The sequence below is a fragment of the Alligator mississippiensis genome, chromosome 13, assembly GCF_030867095.1.
Source record: "Alligator mississippiensis isolate rAllMis1 chromosome 13, rAllMis1, whole genome shotgun sequence".
Taxonomy (NCBI): Eukaryota; Metazoa; Chordata; order Crocodylia; family Alligatoridae; genus Alligator; species Alligator mississippiensis.
Window position 1 is genome coordinate 23,842,994 of NC_081836.1, and position 21,769 is coordinate 23,864,762.

The 21,769-nt window shown below is 47.4% G+C and overlaps 1 protein-coding gene across 1 annotated transcript in view; it reads right to left on the reverse strand.

Annotated features, from left to right (window-relative positions):
* Positions 1-3,847: 3,847 nt before the first annotated feature.
* Positions 3,848-21,769, reverse strand: part of LOC109283718 (zinc finger protein 345-like) — a 41,902-nt gene continuing 23,980 nt past the window's right edge. The window contains exon 4 of the mRNA XM_059716727.1: positions 3,848-6,673. Coding sequence (XP_059572710.1) covers positions 5,742-6,673 — 932 coding nt within the window. The 3' untranslated portion in view covers positions 3,848-5,741. The remainder of the gene's footprint in view (positions 6,674-21,769) is intronic.

Consider the following 21,769-nt stretch of genomic DNA (forward strand, 5'->3'; position numbering starts at 1 on the left):
TCAAGGGCCCCAAGGCCTGCTGCACCAGGGTCCCCCCACCACTGGAGTTTTGCAACAGGTATGAACCTCTTGCAGCCCCAGCAGATCCTGCTAAGTTTCCAGCTCCCGCGGGCAACACAGGCTGTACTGTAGCTACTGCCCCCACTTTCCCCAAGACAAAATGCAGTGTTGGTCGTGGGAGACTCCATCCTGAAGGGAATGACGGGGCAATCTGCCACCCTGACCCCCTAAGTCTGGGAAGTCTGCTGCTTCCCTGGAGCCCGTATCTGAGACATTGCGGAGAAGATCCCTAAGCTCCTCCAGCCCACTGACCACTATCCCATGCTCCTTATTCATGTGGGCACCAATGACACGGCTCAGAGCGCTCCCAGCCGAATCATGAAGCACTACAGGGATTTGGGAGCAGGGCTAAAGGGCCTGGGGATGCAGGTAGTGTTTTCTTCAATCCTTCCAGGCTCGGGCTACAGGCTGAGGAGGGAGAGGAGGATCCAGGTAGTAAACCAAATACTGCAGCGCTGGTGTCATCGGGAAGGCTTTGGCTTCCATGACCACAGTCTGCTCTTTGGCGAGAGAGGCAGTGAGCTGCTGGGAGGGGACGGCTTCCACCTCTGTCTCCGGGGGAGGAGGCTCTTCTCAGCCAGACCGGCTGACCTGCTTCACTGGACTTTAAACTAAGCCCGCCGGGGGGGCAGGGGGACTACTGCCACTGCTGGCCCACTGAGCAACCCTTGCAAACCCAGCAGGCCAAGGAACTTAAGGGAGCCCACCCCTGCCCCAGCCCTGGAACAATTTGTAGGCAAGGCAAGGGCCCCCAAGGGGACACTTGCATGCCTGTACATGAATGCCAGGACCTTGGGGAATAAACAGGAGGAACTTGTCCTCCTGCTTAACAAATAATTACGATGTCACAGGGATAACGGAGACCTGGTGGGACTCCACCCATGACTGGACCATGGGTATAGATGGCTATACCTTGTACAGGAGAGATCCAGTGGACAAAAGGGGCGAGGGTGTAGCTCTCTGTGTCAAGGAGAGCTACGTGTCCCTGCAAGCCGATACTGGCGACCAGGGTGGATGACTGGAGACCCTCTGGGTTAAAATCTGTGGGGAACATGGCACAGGGGACACAATGGTGGGAGTCTGTTACAGACCTCCCACACAAAGTCAAGAGCTTGGCCAGGAGTTTGCATGGGAATTGGCTGAGGCCGCATGATCCCGGTCCATGGTTGTCATGGGAGACTTCAACTACCCAGACATCTTGTGGGAAGAGCGCTTGGCTAAATCCAAGCAGTCGCAAAGCTTCCTCATGCATGGATGACCTATATCTGACACAAGAAGTCTACGGGCCAATGAGAGGTAAAGCGCTGCTCGACCTGGTACTGACAACCAGGGATGACCTAATCAGTGACCTAACAATTGATGGGAAGCTGGGTGACTGACCACGATCTGATCACCTTCACCATCTGCCGTAAAGCTGGCAAGTCAGTCAGCAATACAGAACTCCTCAACTTCAGGAAAGCTGACTTTGACAAGCTCAGGAGGCTTATCGGTGAGGCCCTAAGGGACCAAGACCCCAAGGGGAGGGGAGTTCAGGAAGGGAGAGGAGTTCAGGAAGAGTGGTTGCTCCTCAAGGGAGCGATCGTTGATGCATAAGCTAATGCTATTCCATCTCGGAGGAAAGGCAGCAAAAGGGTGCAGCAGCTCTTTTGGCTCTCCAGGGAACTAGACCTCCTGAGGCTAAAAAGAAAGACCTACAAAGGATGGAGGATGGGCTCTACCTCCAAGGAGGAATATTCCGCACTGGTCCAGACCTGCAGAGAGCAAACCAGAAAAGCCAAGGCTGCGATGGAACTCCAACTAGCTACAAATATCAAGGACAATAAAAAGTCCTTTTTTAGATATGTGGGGAGCTGGAGAAAAAGCAAGGGCAACATTGGACCCCTGCTAAACCAGATGGGACAACTGACAACTGATGCCCAGGAAAAAGCCAACCTATTAAATGGGTACTTTGCGTCAGTTTTTCATCAGTCCCACAGGACGCCCCTGTCCGCTATGGGACAGAGAGGCCCACGTGAGGGAGATTCCTTGCCCTCCATCAATGCTGACCTCATGAAGGAACACCTTGAGAGACTGGACATCTTCAAGTCAGCCATCCCTGACAATCTACACACCAGGGTACTCAAGGAGCTGGCTAGCATCATAGCTCAGCCCCTGGCATGGATCTTCGAGAACTCCTGGCACTCTGGTGAAGTGCCCAAAGATTGGAAGAAAGCCAGTGTGGTGCCTATCTTCAAGAAAGGGAGGAAAGTGGATCCGGCAAACTACAGGCCCATTGGCCTGACCTCTATCCCAGGGAAGGTCTTAAAAAAGATTATCAAAGAGGCCATTCTTAATGGACTGGCTGATGGCAACATCCTGAGGGATAGCCAGCATGGGTCTGTTGTGGGTAGGTCTTGCTTGACCAATCTTATTTCCTTTTACGACCAGGCAACCTATCACCTGAACAAGGGAGAGGAGATTGATGTTGTATATCTTGACTTCAAAAAAGCCTTTGATCTGGTATCCCATTACCTCTTGGCAAAACTGGCCAACTGTGGTCCACCACGATCCGCTGGCTGGGGAACTGGCTCCGTGGTCAGACCCAGAGGGTGGTGGCTGACGGAAGTCAATCGTCATGGTGCCCTGTGACCAGTGGGGTCCCTCAAGCCTCTGTCCTTGGGCCCATATTGTTCAACATCTTCATTAATGATGTGGACATTGGAGTCAGAAGCAGACTGGCCAACTTTGCTGATGATAACAAACTTTGGGGTAAAGCATCCACACCTGAGGACAGGAGGGTGATCCAGGCTGACCTTGACAGGCTCAGGAAATGGGCAGACAAGAACCTGATGGTGTTTAACACTAAAAAATGCAAGGTTCTTCACCTTGGGAAGATAAACCTGCAGCATCCTTATAGGTTCAGCAGTGCTACGCTGGCTGGCACTACAGATGAAAGGGACTTGGGGGTCATGATTGACCACAAGATGAACGTGAGCCTTCAATATGATGCTGCAGCTAGTAAAGCGAGCAAAACACTGGCTTGCATTCAGGGATGCTTCTCATGCAAATCCCAGGATGTCATTCTCCCATTGCCTTGGTGAGGCCACAGTTGGAGTATTACATCCAGTTTTAGGCTCCACAATTCAAAAAGGTTGTGGAGAAGCTTGAGAGAGTCCAGAGAAGAGCCACGTGCATAATCAGAGGTCAGGAAAACAGACCTTACTACGACAGGCTGAGAGCTATGGGACTTTTCAGCCTGGAAAAACACAGGCTCAGGAGCAATCTGATGGCCACCTATAAGTTTATCAGGGGCGTTCACCAGTAGCTGGGGGAATGTTTGTTTACCAGAGCGCCCCAAGGGATGACGAGGTCAAACGGTTATAAACTCCTGCATGACCGTTTCAGGCTCTGGATGCAAGGAAGAATTTCTTGACTGTCCGAGCCCCCAAGGTCTGGAATAGCCTGATGCAGGAGGTGGTTCAAGCACCTACTTCGAACACCTTCAAGAGAAATTTGGATGTTTATCTTGCTGGGATCCTATGATCAGTCAGGGGCTGACTTCCTGCCCCTGGGGCAGGGGGCTGGACTCGATGATCTTCCGAGGTCCCTTCCAGCCCAAATGTCTATGAAATCTATGAAATTTATTAAAACTTTTCCAGTGCTTCACCCTCCTAGTGAGAAAGTGTTTCCTAATATCTAACTTAAACTTCCCTTGCTCCAACTCGAGACCACTGCTTCTTATTCTGTCATCTGTCATCATGGAAAACAACTTTCCCTTTACAAAGCTATGAAACTGAAGCCATGAGAGTAAACTTGCTGAGTTTCTTTTATTCCCTAAGCTTGTTATCCTTGCAGAGGGAAAAATTAGGCTAGCTTATCTGTAGCTGGCAAACCCACAGCATTTATCACCTTATTTCAACCTACTCCTAAGCACTTACAATGCATTTATTAAATGCACCAGCTTTTTGTCAGGTTCAGCCACTGAAATATCTATGTCTATTTCTTTGGCTTTTTCCTCCTTTTTGTCCCAAAATAAACAACATTTTTGTACTTTCCAAATGGGACACCTCACCATTACTCAAAATGCTTGAAGTAATTGCCAAAGGTTCTTGTGCTGCATCAACAGATTCTTCAACACTTTGTCATATGCAGAACGAGTGTATGTAGCCCTTAGCGTCCAAAATCCTTCAAGCAAGAGGATTCCTGAGTTCTGTCCCAGCACTTATATTGATGTGTATGGCCATTTTGTTTTCCTGGCTCAATTTTATCATATGTTGATAGGGAATAACTGTTTCCTAACTCAGAGAGTGCTGGGAAGAGTAACTGTTAAGTGCCTGGAGACTACTGGGGATGGGAGTCACTAGAGAAGGTATGCAACTTCAGGTCCCACTATCATAAATATATGCAATTCAGCTCAGTACACAAGAAAGGTCTGGAGCAACTGGCACACTGTAATTAGCTTCCAGGTTGGTAATGGTTGAAGGAAGTGACACAGTGGGAGCATCTTCTTGAGATGTTTACTGCAGAGTTGCCTAATTAGCTCCACAATAAAGTCTTAAGATCTACACATGCAGCCCTATGAGGCTACAGGAAACTAATTAACTCCACCGCAGATTAGTACTTGTAAATACAAGTACTGTCTTGCAGTGGTGTCTTTTGTATGCAGTAGCACATGTGCAGTTGCTGATAGAGCTGGCTGGGGCATGAGGATGCTTTAGTGCACGGCTGCCTACCCTCTGCAGCTCTTGAACTCACGTGTACTCCTCATTCCTGATGTTCATAAGCTTTGGTGAATGGGGTGGATATAGAGAATCAAGATGATTTTTGCTGTGTAGAGCTAATAACTAGGGGAATCTAATGACGTACTGTTTGACAATATGGAATCTCTCAGATACGTGAAGGAGACTGGATGTCTTAAGCATGCTTTGATCAAGAATTTTGAAAAAATAATAAAGGTAGTGTTTTAAGGAAGGGAATAAAACTGATTGAAAAATAAAAAAGAAACACAAGTGCACCCTGTGGAAAAAAGAAAAAAACCCACAAAGCCTATAATGTCAAGAAAAAATCCTAGTTAATAACAACAAGAGGAAAAGCTAAATTCTGAGCAAGGGCTGCATAAACAGATTTGCGTAGAACACAATGTACAAAATTCTTGAGGTTTCTGTGCACTACCTTGATATATGAATTTAATACTCCCATCCTTCTGTAAAGATGGTTCCCATTATTACTATTGCTGAGCTTTACAGATAGGGGTACCAAGCCACTGAGTTGAAGGGAGCAGTCTGAGAATGAAATCTGCTTTACTTAAAAGATGTTCCCATTAACTCCCATTATATACTGTCTGAAATCCACAGTGTGGACAGAGGAATAGGAGAATTTCAAATTTCCTCTTAAGTGTTTTTATTAATACTGTCTCAAAATGTCTCCCCCCTTTTCACAGTATCTGTTCTTCCTCAATCTCCAGTTTATCCGTTCCCCCAGCAACTCCTGATCCTTGTCAGGCTTCCATCACATTTCTTTGCACACCCCAGATAGCTCATATAGCCATTTCTCTGCATCTGACTCAACCCTCTATGCCCTGTTCTCAATGAGACACTTTTCTTTCTCCATGAATAGGGCAGATCTAGTGGGAGAAACACCCCTGTCTTGTAGCCCTGGGCAAATTCTATGGGAGGATATCAGACTGGCAGGGTTTCCTGTGTTCAGGATTTCCCTCCTTGATGGATTCTCTGGTGCCGGATGAGAGCAGAGCTCACAGTGAACCCTTTCCCACAGTCAGCACATGCGTAGGGTCTCTCCCCCGTGTGGACTCTGCGGTGCTGTATGAGGTGCGCACTTTGCCGGAAGCTCTCCCCACATTCGGTGCACGCATAGGGTCTCTCCCCTGTGTGGACCCGCTGGTGCCGGAGAAGGGCTGAGCGCCAGAGGAAGTTCTTTCCGCAGGCCATGCACTCATAGGGCCTCTCACCAGTGTGGAAGCGCTGATGCTGGATGAGGTGGGAACTCACAGTGAAGCTCTTCCCACATTCAGCACATCCATAGGGTCTCTCTCCCCTGTGGAAGCGTCGATGCTGGATGAGGGCGGAGCTCACGGTGAAGCTCTTCCCACACTGGGCGCACTCATAGGGCTTCTCGCCCGTGTGCACTCTCTGGTGCTTCATGAGCTCTGAGCTCTGACTGAAGCTCTTTCCACAGTCTGAGCACTCATATGGTTTCTCTCCTGTGTGGATCCGCTGATGTCGAATGAGGGCTGAGCTCACACTGAAGCTCTTCCCACAGTTGTGACATTCGTAGGGTTTCTCTCCTGTGTGGATCCTCTGGTGCTGGATTAGCTGTGAGTTCCCTGTGAAGCTCTTCCCACAGTCACTGCATTTATAGGGCTTCTCACCTGTGTGGATGATCTGGTGCCGAATGAGTTTGGAGCTCATGCTGAACTTCTTCCCGCAGTCAGTGCATGCAAATGGTCTCTCCCCCGTGTGGATTCTCTGGTGCTGGATGAGGTGCGAGCGCTGCCGGAAGCTCCCTCCGCACACAGCACACCCAAAAGGCTTTTCCCCTGTGTGAATTCTCTGGTGCTGTACAAGGTTGGAGCTCACCCTGAAGCTTTTCCCGCAGTCGTTGCATATTGTTGGCCCTCCTGCTGTAAAACTTCTCTCTCGCACCATGTCTGGAAGTTTTCTAAACTGTCTTTGACATGCGATTCCTTTGCCTTGACTCTGTCCTGGAGGAGATCTCTGAAGCCTTTGTGACCGGCGCCTGCGACCACAGCTTTGGCTCTTCTCAGGGCTCTGATAAATACCACCTCGGGATGCGTCTGATACTGTGTCATATGGTTCCATTGACTTGGGGTCATCCTGGTGGGGATTCTCCTCATTCTCACTAAGAATCCCACCACCTGCTGCAATAAAATGAGAATTCTGACATAAGTCACTGAAGGGAACTCAAAAAAGACATAATCTGCCCATCATATTTCTGTATTAATATATACTACATTCTCTTTTAACAGGTAACCCCCAAGTGCTTGAAGCTGAGGCTGCTCTTGAGTTTTTGCTCTCCAGAGTATTTGATAGTTGCCTCTAAAGGATGAGCCTAGAGTGGCCTCACCAGTACACTTTTAGCATTGGAGTGTGCCTGCAGGCTTGGGGGGGTGGGATATGCTGACTCCCTGCCAGACTGTGGGACATGGCTGCTCTGGTGAAGATAACCCCTAAGATGTCAGAAATGATAGTGTATCTCAGGCCCACCCTGTAGAAGATTTTCAATAAACAAGGGACCAGAAATATTCAGGCAACAATATTTTTTATGAATTAAAAAAAATAAGGGTATTCTGTTCAAGCGTGCTCTGCCAGAGGATTATTTTATTTAAAGATATTCAATAAAAAGCCAAAGGTGACCATATTCTTTCTAATCATAATTATTTAATTTGATTTGTCTTATAGCAACCACTAGAAGCCACAATGAAGAGTTAAAGTCCATTCCTTGACTCTTTTGGCTAAGGCAATAGCCATCAGGAAGGCAGACTCCTTCAGAGGGTGCTTGCTGACTGTGGGTTGTATGAGTAAATCTCTTGTTTTAGGAATCCATAAAAAAGTATGGTAGAAAAATACTGAACGAGACTAAGCAAGAAGGTGGGCATGCCAAGAAAATGGAGAATCCAGAAAGTCTTTACTGTTGGATATAGTAGAGTTTGGAGGATAGGAGCTTCCAAAGGGTTGAAGTTGGGTTCCAAAGGGGGTTCTCTCCCGCAGAGAATATTTTCCATTTTGAGTTGCAAACTTCCCTTGTAGAACACTTACTTCTCTACCTGTGTGGAATAATCTCTACCAGTAGATTATAGCTAGCCAATGTCCATACCATCAAATAGCAATTTTAGGTCCGGATGGAGTATTTGCATACTTTTCTAAGATATTCTCTCTTTTATATCTGGAAGTAATGTTGGTGGCTGAGCCAGAAGTTGGAGATAATCTCTGAACAGGAGCAGTTTATCATAGCTGCATCCTCTCTAATCTTATTTACCACTCTGGTTAGTAGAGAAATCAAAGTAAATACATGAAGACTTAGATTCCAAGAGAAAAGGAATGTGACCTGCATAAACTCATGCCTGTCCTATCACAGAAGAAAGGCCACTTTGGGCAGAACCCTATTTCACCTTGCACACCCAAATGGCATTTACCCAGCCACATAACGGCTGGCTCGGCACTTAGGTACCTTGTAATCCTATTCCATGTGCAGTGTGGATGCACAAGCTTCCACACAGCTGTTGCGCATGCTCATTAGCAGGGATCTGTGTTTCCTCTGATAAAAAAAATGACAAATTCTGATAAAAACCAGCAAAATCTCTGATAAAATCCCCAAAATCTGCATTTAAAATGAAATGCCACTATATATACAGGTATTAATTGAACACAATATTTTATTGATATATTTACAATTTTAAAGCAATTCGAAGCCTACCATGTGCCTTAATCACTATAATAAAATAAATTCTAAATACTTATAAATTTTGATATTTGATTTAGGATTTTTTATCATGGAAAATCAGAGCTATCCCTGCCCCCCTTAGCTCACCAGAATGCAGGTCCAGGCCCCTCACTCCCCACCCACAGGCCCCCCAGCAGGGGTACCAATGCTCCCAAGATGTATGTGCAGGGGTGGGTGTGGGCTGCCCACTGAGGGCTTAGGCTCTCCGCCCTCCCCTGGGGCCTCCATGGCCCAGCAGCTAGGACCCAGCACAGCAGGACAGAGCGAGGCCAGGCAAGGAAGCTCCTTGCCACTGTGAGTCCTGCACCACTCTGGCGATGTGCCCTCCACCTGTGCTGCCACCCCCACTGCTGCCAGGCGGTGCTTTGGCAGGGCAGAGTGGGGCTCACAGCAGTGGCACCAAGCTTGGAACCGCCCTGGTCTGCTCTGCCATGCCGGGTCCCAGCTGCTGGGCTGCAGAAGCCCCAGGGGAGGGCAGCAGGGTGGGAAGCCCAAGCCTGCAGTGAGCAGTCCACACCCACCTCCACTCCCACCCTGCGCAAAGATACGAGGGGCACATGTCCCCCCTGGGAGTATGTGCAGCGGCAGGGAGCCAACCCCAACCCCCCTGCCCTCCAGATGAGCTGCCCACAGCTCCATCTTTCTCACCACTGAGCCACTGTAGCCACGCATTCCAGCCCTGGGCCTCAAGCCCCATGTACTGTCCCAGCTGCGCAGCATCCCCTGCCCAACTCCCTCCCTTCCTTCCTATGGGGGCCTCAATTCCCCCTGCCTACCCCACATCATACTTAGCTGCAGGAGCTGCTCTCCAGGCTGCCTGGCGGCCATGTGCATATCCATTAGGTATATTAGGTTGATTAGGTATTCAGGTAAGGCTGACCAATCTGCAATTCTCTGGGGCCTCCTTGTTCCTCTTTTTGAATATGAATGTGATATTCACTCATTTTTTTCAATATTCTGGGGTGTAACAGGTTCATGCTCCAGAGGTGACTGCAACACCCCCAATGGCCATGCAGTTCCTGTCCTGGCTCTAACTCTTCAGGTACTCTCTTATCTCCTGGTCTCACCTGCCGCACCTTTGATGTTAAACTTTATTAGGAGGGAAGCTACCTGAGGGTCTTAGAGCACATCTGTTGCTGTTCCTGTTTTGGGCTTTGGCCTTCTCAGCTTCTGCCCTTTTCCTTTCACTGAGTGAACTGAACTTCAGGGTTCCCAGCTTTGTCTTCTCCCTTCTTAGGTGCTGGGAGCCTTCGGCCTCAGTCCCTGCCCTTTTAGGGCTTTGGGCCTTCCAGCCTCTGACTTCAGTCCTGCCCATCCCGGGGTCTGGACCCCATGGTCCTCAAGCTCTGCCCTGCTCTGGGTGCTCAACCCCCTGGCCTCAAGCCCTGTCCTGCTCTGCGTTTGTTGCTACCTTGCCTCGGGGTGGGCAACCAACCACTTGGGGCTTGCCCTTGGGCACCAGCATTACCCCCGCTCTGAGTTCTGTCTTAGTGGCAGTCCCAAGGCAGCTCAGCAGTCCATCTGGCACACTCTTACAGCTTCCCTAGCCAGGAGCTCCCTCCTTTGCAGCTTGCAGGGCCAGACTGCCCTGCTCTGGCTTCGATCAGAGATTATATGCCCAGAGTCCTAACTTCTAGTCACAGTCCAGTAACCTGAGTTGCTCACAGGACTGTTTACCCCAGCCTTACTGGCTGCCTTTGTTCAGCTCATAAGAACAAGGGACCATTCTGCTTCGCTGTAACAGGATAAGGCAGGGGTAGGCAATTATTCTGGCTGAAGGGCCACTTAATGAGTTTTGTTAAGCTGTCGAAGCCCGCAGAGGTAGCTCATCCCCTTCACAGGTGCCTGCACTCCGTTGATCATCATCTTGGGGCCAGAGGTCCCACCCGTGACCTTTGCCACCAGAAATCCCTCCTCTTGCCCCCGGAAGTGTTCCTTTTGGGAAGGGGGTTTGCCATCTTGGAACCAGAAAAAAAAAAGATACTAAAAATCAAATATCTACAATAACATATTTTAATTTTATTTTAAAAAATTTTTGTCCTGATCTGTGTGTGTTTGCATCATGTTTATAGAGGTGATTGCACAATAGCTCAAAATGAAGTCTTACTCTTGTATACTGTGGGGGAGGGATGTGGGGGCTGGGTATGGGTTTGTGAGGGGCTGTGGGTGTGTGAGCATGTGGGATGTGGGGGAGGGTGTGGGGGTAGGTATGTGCGGGTGGGTTTGGGGATATCAGTGTTGTAGGCCCCCTCCTACAAGTATGCCCCCCCGACCGTGCACAGCCCCTGCAGCCAGCAGCAGCAGCAGGCAGAACCCCCCAGTGGTACATGGTCCTGGCATGCCCCAGGACTGCGCATGGCCTGGCCACCAGTTCCATCATGCAGGGCTCACAAGCCCCAGCACTGTGCTGCTGGTTGCAATGAAGCCAGCAGTGCAGATCATGGGGCTCAACCGGAGCAGCAGGGACAGGGGCAGAGACAGCCGGCTCCATAGCACAGAGCTCACTGCCATTTCCCATGACCTGCGCACAGCAGTGAGTGGGACTGGGCCACCGGCTCCATCATGCAGGGCTCCCTCCAGTGGCATGCAGCTTGGGTCGAGAACCTTGGAACTACATGTGAGCCCTGTGCAATGGAGCCAGGTGGACTCTGTACTCCCGCTGGTCTGCCCTGGCTCCCCGCTGGCCCCTTAGGGCAGCAGCATGGGCCCCGTGCCCCACCCAGTTGCTGTTTCACTCTTGCTCTCAACTGCCACCATTATCCCCTCACTGCCACTGTCACTCCCCCCTGCCACTTCCACCACCCTCATCTGCCACCACCCTCCCTGTGCTAACACTCCCCCACTTCCTCCACCGCCACTTTCCTCCTTGCCGCCCATCGCTGCCACTGCCATCATTTCCTCCGCCAACCACTGCTTCCCTACCTGCAGGGCCAGGGTCAGGGCCACCTTGCGGGTGAGAGTGGGGGTGCAGCATGTGCTGCCTGCATGGGAGTGAGCAGGGCTCAGCCCCATGCGAGTACAGCAGGGGCAACCCAGGGCCAGGCTGCATGCAGTGAATTGGTAGGCACCCACCTGCTGGCTGAATTAAATCTCCTGGTGGGCTGGATCTGGCCCATAAGCTGTATTTTGCCAGTCCCTGGGGTAAGGGTTTCCTGTTACGTGGGGCCACACCTGATCTCCATGATCTCAGAGCTCACTCTGAAGTTACCTTAACCAACGTCTTCAGTACTCTAGAATGACTCTCCTGATTTGAAAATATCCACCTTGTAAAAGTAAAATTCGAATCTGTTTTTTCCCTACCCTAAGCCAGTGATTCTTAAACTTGGGATTCCATGAGATCCTTTTAAATGTGCTGTAAGGTTCCATGCAATACTAGCACTGTTAGATGTGCAAATACCTACTGCTGGCAAAGGCCTGACACAATCATCATGTATGTGTTGGAAGTCAAAGCACAATTAGAGTTGGAGCTAACAAGGGATGTGAAAGGTAACAAGAATGGTGTCTACAAGTATGTTGGTAGCAAGAGGAGGACCAGAGAAAGTGTGGATCCCTTACTGAATGGAGGAGGCAACTTTGTGACAGAGTATGCAAAAAAGGCTGAAGTGCTCATTGCCTTTTTTGCCTCAGTCTTCACAAGCAAGATCAGCTCCTGGGCAGCTTAGTTTAGGGAGGAGGTGAGCAGCCAACAGTGGTGAAAGAACAAGTTAGGGACTATCTAGAAAAGCTGGACATACACAAGTTCATAGGGCCGGATGGGATGCAACCAAGGGTGCTGAGGGAGTTGGCTAATGAGACTGCAGAACTGTTGGTCATCATCTCTGAAAACTCATGGCGATCAGAAGAGGTCCCGGATGATTGGAAAAGGGCAAATATAGTGCCCATATTTAAGAAAAAGGAGGATCCAGGGAACTACAGACAAATCAGCTGCATCTCAGTGCCTGGAAAAATTATGGAGGAGATCCTCATGGAATCCATTTCTAAGCACTTGGAGGAAAAGAAGGTGATGATTAGGAACAGTCAGCATGGATTCACCAAAGACAAGTCATGCCTGACCAACTTGATTGCCTTCTATGATGAGATGACTGGCTCTGTGGATGCAGGGAGACCAGTGGATGTGGTGTACCTTGATTTTAGTAAGGCTTCTGATATGATCTCCCACAACAATCTTGCAGGCAAACTAAGGCAGTATGGGTTGGATGAATGGACTGTAAGGTGGAGAGAAAATTGGCTGGATCATCAGGCTCAGAGGGTAGTAGTCAATGGTTTAATGTCTAGTTGGCAGCTGGTATTAAGTGGATTGGTATTAAGGGGTTGGTCCTGGGGCCAGTTTTGTTCAACATTTTCATCAATGACCTGGAGGATTGATGAGAACCACTTCTACGTAGTGATCCCTGGTAATGTCTCTGATGGACAAGAGCTTCTGAATTGACAAAAACGCCAAAGGTCACAAAGATAAAGATACAGCCACTGTTTTTGTCATATGAAAGAAGGATCAATGACCTGGAAAATGGGATGAGTGCATCCTCAGCAAGTTTACAGATGACATCAAGCTGGGGGGAGCTGTAGATACACTGGAAGGTAGGGCTAGGATTCAGAGTGACCTTGAGAAACTGGAGGTTTGGACCAAAAGAAATCTCATGAGGTCAAATAAGGATGAAGTGCAAAGTCCTGCACTTAGGATGGAACAATCCCATGCACCAGTACAGGCTGGGGCTGACTGGTTGGGCAGCAGCTCTGCAGAAAAGGACCTGGGGGTTACTGTAACAGAGTCACGGCTGCAACTCTGTTACTGAGAAAGATCAACAGCTGAAGATAATTGCCACACCCTAGACAGCCAATGAGGCTCCAGAAGGAAGAATAAGATGGGGAGAAAACCGGAAAGAAGTTGCCTTCGGGCACGTCCACAGGTGAGAGAAGTAGGCAAGGAGCCAGATGAAAAAAGGGATTACAAGGAAAATCCAGAAGGGGGGACTCACCCACATACGCCGACAGGACTGGTAGAGCGACGTCCCTCGCAGAGGCTATCTCCTTGAAAAGCCCAACGGCCTTACTTAATAATAAGTAATTTATTACTTATTAAGTAATAAAGCACCTATATCCGACCTCGAATCAGCGTGATCCTTCCTGCGGGTACCTGTGTAAATAATATCTCCTCCCCCTCCCCCCATTTTGTTTAAAGATCGAACTTGTGGCAGGTGAGAATAGTGGGGTTCGGGGGTACCCGGTACAGATCCACTGACAGTTACAATGGACAATAAGCTGAATATGACCCAGTAGTGTTTCCTTGTTCCCAAGAAGGCTAACAGCATACTGGGATGCTTTGGTAGAAGCGCTGCCAGCAGATCAAGGGAAGTGATTATTCCCCTCTGTTCAACACTGATTGGGCCACATCTGGAGTACTGTGTCCAGTTTTGGGATGCCCACTACAGAAAAGATATGGACAAATTGGGTGTCTGCACATCGCCATATGGCAACATTGCTACGGCGCTGTACTTTAATACTTCCTTTTGGAAGTACTAAAGCATGGTGCGCAGTTAGATTTCGCTGCTATGTGGCTGTAGTGGTGTGCTATACCAGGGAACGTGCCGCTATAGTAATATAGCTGCCAATAACATTTAGACCCACATGATTGCTATGTTGCCGCAGTGTGCCATATGGCACCATATCGCATCACTACGTCACTGTAGGGTGATATGTAGATGCACCCACTGGAGAGTCCAGCAGAGGGCAACAAAAATGGTTAGGGGGCTGGGGCACATGACTTATGAGAAGAGGCTGAGGGAAATGGGCTTATTTAGTCTAGAGAAGAGAAGACTGAGGGGGGGATTTGATAGCAGCCTTCAACTACCTGAAGGGAGGTTCCAAAGAGGATGGAGCTAGACTCTTCTCAGTGGTAGCAGATGACAGAACAAGGAGCAATGGTCTCATGTTGCAGCAAGGGAAGTTTAGGTAAGAAAAACTCTCACTAGGAGGGTAGTAAAACACTGGGACAGGTTACCCAGAGGGATTGTGGAATCTCCATCCTTAGAGGTTTTTAAGACCTGGCTCTACAAAGCCTTGGCTGGGATGATATAGTTGGGGTTAGGCCTGTTTTGAGCAGGGGGTTGGACTAGATGACCTCTTGAGATCCCTTCCAACCCTAATTTTCTATGACCTTATGAGAGGGTTTATTTATTTTTATTTCCTTTTATGCCCTTGCTAGCTGTATCTCAGTTTCTGGCTTGACCTCCTGATTTTTCCCTTACATGCTTGTACTATAGTCTTATTCTCATCCTTAGTAATACATCTCAAACCACTGAAGAGATTATTGTTTAGCCAAGCCAGTGTCTTGCTGTGCTTCTTATGATTTTGTATAAGATGTAGGTGAAATCTGGCTACAAATAACACATAGCTTCAGGATGACATGTGATCTAGTAGTATGAAGCAGGCTAGTTTAGTTGATGGAATTTCTCTGAGATTGGAGATCACTGCCTTGATGAACTAGTTTCCAGATGATAAGCTTCTGCTGATTTTCAGTCCTGAGGGCTCCTGTGGATTACTATGCTGACTATGAGGGGTGATTAAGGACTGAAGCTGTATGATATGGCAACTTCCTTTGATGAGTCAGTTGTTTAGATATAGGTACATGTGCATGTGCATACCCTGAATCCTTGTGTGCAACTCTCACCACAGGCATATTGTGAAAATCCAAGAAAACAGAGACCCACTGACAGAACCTTGTACTTATGACTGTGCCACGCTGAGTCATGGGTATTTCCTCTAGGATGGAGGACGAGCATTACAACCCAATGTTAAACTTATAAAAAACTTATTTAAAAAAGGGGGTGATGGAGCCTAGTGATACCATGTGATGTTGTGCATGTATATGTGCAATCTTCCCTTTTTGATTTGAGATCAGGAACACTGAGACTAGAAACCTCTTTCCCTGAAAATATGAGGCAAATCCTTTTTGGCTGCTCTGTGTAATAGGGATGACATTTCCCTTATTCACTTTATATTAAAAGGATCCTTGAAGAAGGAAAAGGAAAGGGGAGGGACACAGACAAGAACGGTATGGGGCACTCATAGGAGATGGCTTTAATTATGTATTTGTCTGTAGTTCTTCCAGTTCAAGGCTGGCAGAACAGGGAAAGGTGACATCCAAAGGGGATGGAAATTAGTTGCACCTTTCTGTGTAGCAGCAAGAGGATTTTTATTTCAGAGGGGAGGGTGATATCTTTTACTGGGCCAACTGTATGGTTGAGAGAGATTCTGGACAAGCTTTTGGGCACAAAGAACTAACCTGAGGAAGGGTACTCTATGCCCAGCAACTTGTCTGAAATCTCTCCCAACCACGCAGTTGTTCCAAAGAAAAGATATCACTGCTGCTTGAATATTTTCCTGAACTATATGCAACTCCTTCCTTTCCCTATGGCCTTTGAACAAGGTATTTAGGAGTATTCATGGATTTCTTTGGAATCTGAACACTACACTATCAGCCATGTGCCTTAGTGCCTGCATTACCCCATTCCCCAATATTACTCCAACGCTACCAAAAGAGGATCTTAATTAGACTTCCTGTCTGGATTTTGGAGCAGAATGACTGAGTGCAAAAGTGCTTTATTTTTAGGAATAAAGATTTCTTGCTGGGAATGTTGCCGGAGGGTTGTTGCTAGCTACAATAAGAACTTCTCATCAACCCTACCTTTCAGACTTAAAAAGATTCTGTCCTGATAATGTGGTATTAATATTTGGAATCCTTCAAGGAATGCAAGAGAGACAGAAAGATGAATTGAAGGAACAGTCATTCCTGGAAGTTTTGGAAAAAGAGCCCTAATATGCTCTTTTTCCTTGGACCTGCATCTCAAGCAGGTCCAAGGAGGTGATCCTCTCCCTCTATGCGACATTGGTCAGGCTGCAGTTGGAGTACTGCGTCCAGTTCTGGGCACCGCACTTCAGGAGGGATGTGGACAACATGGAGAGGGTTCAGAGGAGGGCCACTCGCATGATCAGGGGGCAGCAGGGAAGGCCCTATGAGGAGAGGCTAAGGGACCTGAACCTGCTCAGCCTCCACAAGAGAAGGCTGAGGGGGGATCTAGTGGCCGTTTACGAACTAGTCAGAGGGGACCAGCAGGCATTGGGGGAGTCCCTGTTCCCCTGAGCACTCCCAGGAGGGACAAATAGCGGTCACAAGCTGGCAGAGGGTAGATTTAGACTAGACATCAGGAGGTGCTACTTCACTGTCAGGGCGGCTAGGATCTGGAACCAACTTCCAAGAGAAGTGGTGCTGGCTCCTACCCTGGGGGTAGATGAAGAGGCTAGATGAACACCTCGCTGGGGTCGTTTGACCACAGTACTCTTTCCTGCCATGGCAAGGGGTCAGACTTGATGATCTGCTCAGGTCCCTTCCGACCCTACCTACTATGAAATTATGCTCAAGGGTTACTGTTAAAAATATGGCTGATTGGGCAAAGCAGACAAAACGGAGTGCTTATTTTTAGAGGATTTGCACTAGTATTGGTACTGTTTAAATATCAGTGGTGATGCTATTCACTAGTGACCTTGGAGATGAGAACAGGTACCAGGTAGACAGCCCTACTTCGTTAGCTTCTGCTGCCTGAGAATGCTTAGCATGTGGCTACTAGGAGAATTCAGGTGTTTGGTTCTTCTGAGGCCTCTTAGATTTTTCACTTTAGGGGCGTAGGTCTGTGCCAAGAGTCTTTACTGGTACTTGAAACTCACTAGCTATGCTATGGTGCGGAAGAAGCACTATCAGATTTTGACCAAGAACCCCCAGTGGTGCTGGGCTTGGTTTAACAGGCTTCGGATTGTCAATCAAGAAAGGTCAAGTCAGATATCTTGTCAATACTGCTGGTCAGGGTTGAGTCTGATTCATAACCCCCCCCCCAGCTTGATGTGATTTCAGGGGTACAAGCCTGTTTTTAGAGCCAGATGTATACTCTTCTGGGTAGAATGTGGCCCTCCTGGCTTTTTCAAGAGAAACAGCTTCAGACAAGTATTCCTCAACAAATTAGTTCCTGGTGAAGTCTGGCAGAATGAACATCCATCAGGTACATAGCTATTGTGCAAGCAACAACTCTGGCCACTGGTGAGTTCACAACAAGATCAACAAGGCTTAAAGCCTATGGATTTTGATCCACCTTTCAAGATGGATCAACGCCCTGGAAAAAATATGAAAAAAAAAAGCCTTTTCTCATATTAAGAACATAATGGATACGTTTTGGGTAAAAGAAAATTTTTGACAAACTATACAGAGTTAAGAGACGCAAAATACTGCAGGGGAGAAGCCCAATTTTTTTTGTGACAAGAACGATAGTTGTGACCACTCCACCTCTTACGCCATTAGGTGCAGAGGAAAAGAACATGCAGGATGCAGATATGATCCCACAGACCAATGCTGGTTAAAGATTCTGAACCCATTTCCATGAGCTGTGTACACACATACCTTGAGTGGGATACACATTTGCAAAAACTTGAAGAGGACATGCTAATTATAATAGTGTTTACATCCAAACAAGACAAAATGGTGGCAGCTCACAATGAGGCTGCAGGAATTCCACATTTCATTCATTCCTCACCTGTTCTCATGCCATTCAGAATCTCTTTTTCCTCATAGCCCTGGACACGGAGAACCCATGGCTCTTCCTTTTGTTCCATGCGAGAGATCATGTCTGGTTTAGTAATGGGAAATCCTGCTTAGGACAGAAATGGACAAGATCAGGGTTGTCACATCTTGACTGAATGCTCACTACAAAGAACTCTCCAAATTTTTAACATGCAACGACTGTCTCTACAGGAGAGGTCATGAAAGGGAAATAGCTCTTGAGAAAGTCAGTTGAAAACTGAGACTTCAGAAGAATACAATAAGCAGCTCCTTGTACTATTTCTACCCAGCAAAGTGATCATGGCTCATCAGAGAGCAAAAATAGTGAAGAAAACGATGATCCCATGTGTGCAAGTGAGTACAATTTTATGTTACACTTCTCTCCACACCAGAAACTCTGGATGGAGGAAGATTAACACCTGTGAGCAGGTTCTGAATTTCCTTCCCAAAGGAGGGGATAGTCTTTCCTATACAATTTCTTTAGGGCTATGGAAACCCCTGACTAGAGCACAGACCTGTTGGAGCAAGAGCTGTAGCTGAAACAGGACTGTTCAGGGCTAATAGTCTGCTCCCACTCAACTGTCTTGCACAGTTGCCTATGCTTCATTAAAGAATTGCTAACCGAAGTGCTTGAATATTATGATTTGATGAAAAATCATAATTTAAAACTTAAATCTCCAATCTCTCGGTTTTCAGCTTTTAGGAGTTATGTTTTTAATCTTTTTGCCACAAACTGTAAGAGCTAGAACACTGCTATTGTTCATACAAGCTTCTATATAATCATACAAGCTTCTTCTATAATCACAGGGCCTCGGAAGCTGAAACTATAAGGAAATTACCAAATATTGCAAGAGGGATGGCCACACTGTTCTATTTTTTTCCCCTCTTTCCTCCCTGAATTTACTGCTTCCTTATCCTTTTCAGTAGTTCTCTGCATCAGGCCCTCTGCATTCATTTAATTTGCCTGATCGAGGGAGATTTGTGATCTGGGGTGATATATGGATGTTGTTCTGAAGCTTGTCAGGATGCTAAGCTTAACTGGGTTTTTGGTTGTAGCCATGTATACCTGAAGAAGGGTGACTGTGCCCGAAAGCTTGCCAAGAACTTTTTTCCAGCTACGCAGTTGGTCTAATAAAAGATATCACATCTACTCAAAGCAGCTTAACTGGGGAAGATTCACAAGGAGTTGCAGCCCATTTTAAAACCAGTGGCTCTTTCTTTTGGTACAGAAATCCTAATGAGCTTGGAAACTACACTTTACTTAGACCTAACACCTTCCATGAAAACTAAATGCATCAGGATGTCTCTAGAATCCTCACTCCACTCCAGGGTCTGAGCAAATCACTATAAAAGAGAAGAATTAACAGAAGCTACAGTTTGGAGGACAGGTTCCTGCCAACCTCCTTGAGAGCATCACTTCACCACACACTAACTAGGAAGATACAGGGCACTTCCTTCATCTCCCTTAGACTAATCTACCCAGCAGTGATGCTGCTGCAGGTCTGCATAGCACATATCTAGAAGCTTGTCTCTTTTAGCCTGTCTCTCCCTCACTGTCCCTCCCCCATCTCCTCTAACTGGTAGACTTGGTTATTGTTCCACTTCCGGGGGCATCAGCTCTCCCACAGCTGCATCAGCTCCTGTGTGTGTCAGTACAGCCAGCAGATCTGGGACTTGCAGACAAACAAGGAGCAGAAACATGGGAGGTTGTGGTCTTTTCATAGTTATGTTTCCCGAGTTCTCTCAATTACCTGGAGTCTCCGGCTCAGGAGTTAGCATGTGCAGAGTCCAGGGCTTCCCTAGGTTGCTAGTTAGAGTCTGAGACAATCCCCAGCTTGGCTGGTAACAATAGGATCTTTAAATAAGGTACCTCCCTGGCAGATCCCTAGCAGAGGAGAAGAGAAGGGAGACAGAGGAGAGGAGGGGAACTAACAGCTGTCCAGCCCTGGCTTCTGGGGAAAAAAGCAGACAGCAGCAGCTGCAGTAGCCCTGGTCATGTGACAGTGTTAACCAATCACAGAGAGACATTTTCTTGCAACAAGAACTGTCATGTGGCTGGGATAACAAATCACAGCGAGGGAGGCTTTCTCCTAGCCCTGAGCAAGTAAATGTCACCTGATCTGGTGACCAGTCACAGAGGGGTGTTTTCTTCAAATGGTGAACAAGGGATTTGTATAGAATAAGCTAGTGGTTCTCAACCTTTCTAGGCCCAAGGCACTTTCCTTTTGAATTTAGTGGCACACCATTTCAAACACTAATTCCATGAACGACTGCTGCCTCCTGATGTCAGCAGGGGTGGCGAGTGGCGACCACCTGCGGTCGCCAGTCTCAGGGGGAGCACATGCCCCCCGCTTCCCCCCTACAATGAACTCATTTCTTACAGTGCATGAAAATCAGTATGACCAGAAACATATTTTTCAGGAAGGTCAGGATGTTCCTGTGGATTTCTGTTTGAAATCTCTGGGTTTATCTTGGGAAGGTGGAGGTGTATGCACACTTAACAGTGCTAATGTTGCATGGCACCCCACATCACCCTTAGAAAGATCACATGACACTCAAGTTGCGAATCATGGGAATGAACACAAAATCTTCACTTGGTTACTAGCTGCAATCCTGCTGCTGTGGTTCAGTGGTAGAATCTTTGTCTACCATGTGGGACTTGTGAGTTTGAATCCCAGACATGCATATTACTGCAGTCATGGATTCTGTCTCAATGCCCTAAAAGGGAGATGGAAGGTCTGGGGAGCCACCACTCCTGTAGTCCAACCTAAATATATGTGTTGAAGGTCTTGGTGACCTGTCACACACACACTGAGATCCAGAAGGATCATCAGTTGCTTATTAACTGAAAATATTATCAAGCTTGTCAATAAGTGTGTACAAAGAGAAACACTAGGTAGCCACTGAATAATTTGTGCTGTTCAGTCCATCTTCCATAGTTGCAGTTCTTTGTCCATATCATTCGTATTTTTCAAAGATTTATTTGAAAGTTTCTTATGACAAATGAGTACTAAATTTATGCTCAACTCCTCAAACTGGGGGAAAAAGGCTCTTTAGCCTGGCTCCTGTTTTTTAACGCATTTGTTTCAAAGGATCATGCTGATAACACTGCTGTCAACATAACTTTCAGGGTTAGGGGAGCAGCTGAAGTTCATGCCTCGCTTGAAAGGGCAAAGAAAGTAAAGTTACTTTAAATTTCTCTATTATAAATATAAGAAAATGAGGTTTTTGTCCTAGGTTAGTAAAAGCAGACTTTGAAGACTGGGAAAAGGCAAGAATTACTATAGTCACTGACACAATTAAAATTCGACACTAAATGAGGAAAATACAATGTCCATGTCTTGCAATCTTAACATTTACAAATCAAAGAATAAGTTTTCCACTCAAAAAATGTAAGATGTTTTAGAGTAGGGTTGTCCAATTCATTTGGGTTGGTAGGCTGGATTAGAAGCCCCCAAGCCTTCGTGTGGGTCACAAAACTCAACTCTAGCAGCTGGGCAGGATGGAGCAGCATTAACCTCAACAAACTGGCTGCATCTCCATTGCTTGCTCTGCCCCCAAAAGGCACCCCCTACCCTCAGCCCAGCCATTTTGCGACAGGGTGAGCAGTGGCAGTGCTAAGAACCCCGCTCCTCCTCCACTGCT